The 7,182-nt window shown below is 39.3% G+C and overlaps 1 protein-coding gene across 1 annotated transcript in view; it reads left to right on the top strand.

Annotated features, from left to right (window-relative positions):
- Positions 1-3,970: 3,970 nt before the first annotated feature.
- LOC108753565 (MOXD1 homolog 1) overlaps positions 3,971-7,182 on the top strand; it is a 19,863-nt gene continuing 16,651 nt past the window's right edge. Inside the window, exon 1 of the mRNA XM_018495247.1 lies at positions 3,971-5,395. Within this exon, the coding sequence (XP_018350749.1) occupies positions 4,409-5,395 (987 nt within the window). The 5' untranslated portion in view covers positions 3,971-4,408. The remainder of the gene's footprint in view (positions 5,396-7,182) is intronic.

The following is a 7,182-nucleotide window of genomic DNA, read 5'->3' as shown; positions in this document are numbered from 1 at the left end:
TCTCTTCAAATTTTAAAAATATACACTAGTTGGTCTATAAAAAGTAAAATTATATGTTATAATTTTGCACTCGACAATGTAACTGTTACATATAACACCATGTATTCTATTACATTTATGAATGCTTTCCAGCGAGAGACACAGATGAGATACAGTATATGTATAAAATACAGTGAATCATCACATCTTTGATGTTTGTCAATGTTAAACAAAGATGAAACGATTACAGTATTGCAATGTGTTTCTTGATGGATAAGCAAGCACTATATATATTGTTGAATGCAAAATTATTACATAAATAAAATACACAAATGAAATACATTTTATGTTACTTTTTAATTAGTATCAACCTGGGATTATGACACACTCACATCAAGGATATACAAAGCTGTGAAATCCACATGTCTTGAGACTTAAAATCTGAGTTTGCTTTAATTTCAATGCGTTCCATTCAAATGTGATCGAAATCGAGTTGATCGTGTTCCCCAAGGAACGCGAAGTCAAGAGAAAATCGAAATGATTTCATTTTGACATCATAAAAGCTGAAATGATTTTTATTGACGTTAAAAATCAAAATAAAATCATTTTCATTTTTTGTGTCGATTTTATCTCTTGAGTCGTCGTGAATTTTATTATCAAGGATTTTGTTTGCGCGTAAAAAAAAAAAAAATCTAAGGACGATTTATTTCGGGCATCGACGCCGTCAGGACTACGCGTGCAGAATACACGATCGATCGATTCCATCGTGTCCCGGTATCGATCGTTCGTTCACGCGTGTGCACGTGCGGTCGATAGGAATTAATCACTTCTCATGCTCCGCGCGCATGGTGCGTCGCTTCATCGGTTTTTCCCAGGACGACGCGATTTCCGAACCGATACCTCTTCTTCCTCGTAAATAAGATCCGGCACGGTGGAAGGGAACGACGAATAATTTCACCAGATGAATACTGAAACGTCGCACCTCTACAATCGGCGTAGCCCGGCCCTCGGCGAGTATATATACTCCTCATGACGAGAATACCACTTACGAGCGACCGTGAGACCACAAAGAGAGAAAAAGGAAACAGAAGTTCGGAGTCACGTCTTTCCCCGACACGCGCACCTGTCCCGAAAAGTAATCAAATGATTTTTCCGATTTGTCCCCAGGGAACGATACTCCTTTATATCGGTGACCGTAAATCACGCCGTAGTGTCATGAAACCGGCAGGCTATAAAACGAATCCCGGTTTCTTCGCACTTGGCGATCCTTCCGGGAAGGAAAAAAAAAAACTAGTTTCGGAGGAGCCAATTGATTCCCGTTGGCGGGAATTGATTCGACGATGGAATTGACTGACGATGAACGCATCGATCTCGATCATATCATAAGATGAAGTCAACAAATATAAACTTTAAATAATTGTAAACGAAAATCTGGCAATGGCTCAATGGATTTCCAGCGTTTGATCGATTCCTTTATATACTCGGTATATTTGAAGGGCGTTGTGCTTTGGACCATTGTTTGTTGACTTTATTTAATTCAAGACGATTAAAATCCTTATTGTCGAAAATCACAATACTCGCTTTCTCTGACGTCAAATAATTCAAACATTGTATATCTCTTTTGTATTATACTCGAAACAAAGCTATATAATCGCGCGACAGATACTTCTAAACAAATTCATTATATAAATCTCTGTATCATCTTCACCGGAAAATCTAAAATGACTCCCAAATATAAGTAGCGCTCTTGTGAGTGTAAAAGTGAAATGCGATCGTATTATAAAAAAAAATGTATTTCACTCTGTGAATAGCACATTAAAGTGTATTAAAAAATCTGCGATTTAATCCGTTTTATATTTATATTAAACACACATCTTTACGTCGATTTGATGTGTACGGTTTTAATGTACGCAAAAACGTCTAATTGAATTCTTTAAAGTTTTATTAATCCACTAATTCAAGCAAGTTTCGCGTGTCATTCCTCGTTTCAGTCATTTTCGTATCGATCGATGTCCAATCCCGTAAAGAATAAGGATCGGTAACCATCACTCTCACACGCGAAGTATAGCGTTTCAATGTCAGCCACAGGAAGTAACTCGATACAGTTGGCTTCTGAACACGTGCGGATGATGCTTAAGCGGAATATATTGGTCGCCGACCGGATGGGATTCGCACGATTAAGCGTTAAGATCGGCTTCGACGATATCGACGATATTGGTACGAGCCAAGTATATAAAATATATACCTTGACGAATGAATGCAACACATTTCACGAGTGATTGAACTCAACGATGATTTATTATAACTTAAAAATATATTTAAATATATATGATTTATTAATCAATTAAAAAAAAAAAAAAAAAATAACGAGCTGTTTATACGATATTGATGTCGAAGTAAGCGAGGCATCACTGCTCCAGTGGAAGGTTGAGGATCAGCATGAGAACCACTAGGGAGCAGAAGGGCGCGTGCCAAGGGTTTCACATCTGCCGCAGTTGGTTTTACATCCCTACGTTCCTTTTTGGAAAGGGCAGACCGCCACCATCGTCAGCATCGTCGTCTCACGTGTGTGAGTCTCTAGTTACAGAAAAAAAGAAAAGAAAGAGGGAGAGACGTTTCCGCAGGAAGCACCACAAGGATCCCTCTTTCGTCCCTTATTTAACGTTCTCGTGAACGCGCGGGCGAACCGCGCAGCGATGGATAATCGTATGTGCGAGTCATATGCAATTATTGCGCTCGAAGGATCAGAGCAAGCGAGGTTGGTCTTTTCTTTTACCTCACATCGCGATCACTATGATTTCGTATTGCCAACAATTTACTCTTCTAGAATCCCTGTGTTACAACCGAAGTACGTATTCTCGAGTCTCTCGAAGGCGAATTACGCGAGACGCGGTTAAGTGAACGCTGCGATTACTTATTAGTTGCACGTATAAATCACTAAGTCGCAAAAACACGAATTGATCCTTGAAAAACGTCGCAAAAACTCACGGATGCGACAAATGAGAAATCGAAAGGAAAAATGCGATGAGTTATTTAGCTAAATAGTTTGTTCCGGTATAAAGTTCCATAATTTACATTTCCTTGCTATTTCTTTCCGCTGTCTCTAAAGATGAGATATTAAATTAACACTTGATATACATGATTGGGTCGTGTCATGCCCATTTCTTTTCTTGAAATACTAGGACCTAAGTAAACAATGATTTCTATCTTCTTTAGAGAAAGATGTATTCAAAAGAAGAATTTTAATAATGAAGGCTAATGAGCCAAGCTAATTTTACCTGTTAAAAATTACATTCTAATCTGATTGTTATAAAATTGGATAATTTTTACAATGTTTTACAAATAGAAATAAAAATTAATCCATACAATTATATATGAGATAAGGTTAAATCACACGCATATCGATTAATATTTAATGATTTTTTTATAAATCTTGTATAAAAACGTGAAGATTAAAAATTGTAATTGCATCGTCAGCTCAATTGAATGTCAATCCGATACTGAAGATCAAACGACAGCATTAACAATAACAGGAAAAATAACGGTAGTATTTTGCGGATGTAAATATTACACGCAAGTGAAAGCATTTGATGACGTAGAAGACTTTGTTTATAGGATTTATAATGATAAAAATAATAAATACAATAGAGGTAGTCAAGTAAGAGTCTAAGATATGTAAAATATAATATAATTTTTATGTTGGAAAAAATTAAGAAATTACAAAATGAAAGTTATTATATCCTAATTTTAATTATAACATGTTTCGGCCTTTTCATTATCTATATATAATTTGGATTTATAATTGCTGGGCCAGGAAAAACAGTCAATACATTCCGGAATAGTCAATACGCCCCTGTGCCGGGGCCCCGAAGGAAGGGGACCGCAGGTAAGCAGCTGCGAGTATCTGCAGGGGCAGCCGCGTGTTTAAATTAGTCCCGGCACAACTGTCGTGCGCGCAGCATGTATGGAAGATCGTTCTCGAGTCCGGTGTGCTGAAAATTGGATTAACGAAAAATTGTGAAAGAAACTAACTCTTAATTCGTCTCGAATTATCTGTATTTTCGTTGCACACGCAGATCCACTTTGGTATTACCGTCGAAATTAATTTGCATCCCAAATAAGAGAGATTGGCTCGATAAAAGATATCCGTGATAAGAAATCATAACAATAATTCTTATTTAAATTTGCGAACAGTACCTGGAATCAATAATTGAGAGTTTGAAGGGGATAATGGTTATATTCAATTAGTGCAGTGCGGTTAAAAAAGAATAATAATGATAGATTAACTTAGACTGTATATTCGATTATATTTGATAAGATAAATCGATAAATTAAAGAGGAACAAATTCATGTCCCTGGTATTGATGGTGAAGCAGACGGTAGAATTCGCTTGATCGTATGAAGGATCAAGAAGGTAGAAAGGAAGTAGATGAAGATGTTGCTTCTCAGGGTGATTGTGACGCTGGTCGCGTGCTGGATCGTTAAGTGTGATCTGTTAGATCTCTATGTCCAGCACATGGACGAGACCATGAGGACGACGTTATACAGAAATAAACGGCATCCAATGGATCCTGTTTCTAGGAGAATAAAGAGGAGCCTCGAGGAGGACAAACCGCTGTTCAGGTTTAATTACTTCAAAAAGCAGCGATTGAATGTCGATGAAAACTGGGTAAACCAATGGAAAGCTAAGAATAAGATCGTCCCTTATGAAAACGACATTTTGGATTTTCCAAACAAACTGGAAGGAAACGTGAATTCTAATCAGCACGAGATATTCCCGACACTGAATTCAAAACACTCCGAAAGGACGTCGGCAGTTTCCGAAGACGCTGCTGAAAATTCGCAGTTGAATATCTCGCAGATTCCAATAACCGAGGAACGAGAGGAAACATCGGAGGTTGGACTGATAATCGAGGGGAATCAGAGCAACGAAGAGTTGACCGTCAAGGCTCCGGAATTCGAAGAATTTCCGGAAGAAATGGAGAGCGAGGATAACTCGCAGTTCGAGATAATCAGCGAGAACGAGCAGATCAATCCGAATCCTTTTCGGCCGAGCTTCAAGAGGAGGCCATGGGATAGTCGGATGACGAAGAAGTATTTTCCGGAGAAGCCAGCGAAGGAACCACGAAAGGCGAAGAATTACGTCAAGGACGAGGCAGCGGTGAGATTCAGGAGAAATGCAAATGACTTATCTAACGAAGGAAGAAGGTGGAATTTCACCAGATACGAGAAGATGGATGAAAATGGTACCGTGATCCTCGAATGGGATCCTTCGGACGAGAAGAAGATAATCTTTAGGGTCACCGGCGAAACCAGGGGCTACATCGGCATTGGTTTCAACGAGAAGATTAGCATGGAGGGCGCCGACATCCTGCTCATCTGGGTAGATGATGCGACTAACCTGACCTATGTATTAGTAAGTCGGTTTCCTATCAGAATTCTGTTCCGATGTCCTCGATAGTCGTTGATCTTTAGGAAGGCAGTCGTGTGCAATCTGATCGATAAATCTCGATACCTGAAAAGGTGTCCAGGATGGTTCCCGTACAAAAAAGTATCGAGGCTGCATAACTTCGATCCGCTGGCTAATTCGAGCTATACGTCTCTATCTATATTATTTCTATCTTTATTATCGAACCTTCACAGCGGTTTCTTATATAATCAATATCATCTTAATATTAGATAACGAAACAGATTCGTGATTTCGACATCATTCATTTATCAACATTAGCGTTATTCAGTACTAATCTTTTAAAGCGATTTCTCTCTCGATAATTGATTTACCGATGAAGACAATGGTCGTTTCGGTAATTAACTTAAGAATGAACGAATTAGTTTAAAAATCTCTATAAAGCAATTTTCCTCTCTGTGATTATTCACACCTCACAAGCGGCAAATTATTTTCACACGATTGCAAAGCGATGACTGAAATTAATGCGGTCGCCGCGAAAAAAAGAGATTTGCATGAGATCGCGGGCAAGGTTTAATAAAGCGATCGTGGGTCTAAGTAGACGGACTCGCCGTCGTCGTTCAGTTGTGTGGGAAGAACTCGTTTTCTTCTTATCTCGTCTATCGATTACGATATATGTCGATTACGTATCGGTGCGTACGATCGCGCGCAATCAACGCGGCTTCTTGCTCGATGCATTTTATCCTCGCGAAACATTCAGTTCTCTCTGTGAGTCACTTCAATAATAGAATGAAAGCTTCCAGGGTCGTTACAGAGATAGACAGTGAGATAGAAGTACAAAAAAACTGTAGGTATTTCAAGATTTCTTTCAGATTATTAGCGACGATTTAAAAAGATTTAAAGAAATTCTTCACAACCGCAAGGACACATTTTTAATCAGAGATACATATGATAATGGACTTGCTTAGATATACAATAAAATCTTCTGAAACTTTAAATGAACGATTTTATTAAGTGATTAGGTAAAATTAAACGTTGAGTGAAAATACGGGGGGGGAGGTCTCAGTTTCTCCGAGTTTCTCTAACCTTTGCCAACGACTCATGAAATGTTCAAGCGTGAGGAAAAGCACACGACGAAGAAACTGACTCCTCGGCTCGATTTCGCGCCGAAGCAGGAATACGAGACAGTTCGAAACCTGTCGGCGCGTATCTCTCTCCAACGAAGGGATCCGGCAAAAGACCGCTGAAGATGGTACAAAAAGGGGGCGACAACAAAGGGAAGGACGAGGAGAGGAAGAGGAAGACGGAGAAGAGGAGGAGGAGGAGAGGCGCGACGAAGAGATGAAACGAAGGAAACGAAAGGTGGAAAAAGGAACTAAAGAAATGCAAAAGCCGGGGAATTAAAGGAAGATTAAGAAGGCGGTTGCAGCAGAAAGGGAGATCGAGGCAGCATCTTGAAGGACCTGCGAGAGGTTTTAGAAGAGAAAGGAACTCTAGAGAAGAAGAGAGAGGGAGAGAGAAAAAGATTATCGCTAGTCTCCCCCGCCACCCCTACATTTCTCCGCTCGATCGACGGAATTGCTTTCGAAGGGGAAGTCTCCGCTCGTATAACCGATCTGTATTTAATGAGAAGCGTTAATTAACGTGACGTCTTAGCCAATGGAGACGTTTACGTCTAGATCGGGTTCCTTTAACATTCTCCTGTGTACAGACTGCGTATGACGGAAGACTCGCGACGAAAAGAAATTATAGGGTCGCTCTTAAGTAATAAAATTGATTGGTAAAAAAACGTATAA

The sequence above is a fragment of the Trachymyrmex septentrionalis genome, unplaced genomic scaffold (genome assembly GCF_001594115.1).
Source record: "Trachymyrmex septentrionalis isolate Tsep2-gDNA-1 unplaced genomic scaffold, Tsep1.0 scaffold7, whole genome shotgun sequence".
Classification (NCBI taxonomy): domain Eukaryota; kingdom Metazoa; phylum Arthropoda; class Insecta; order Hymenoptera; family Formicidae; genus Trachymyrmex; species Trachymyrmex septentrionalis.
Note: the sequence above shows the minus strand (reverse complement) of the source record. Positions and strands in the feature narration are given on the sequence as shown.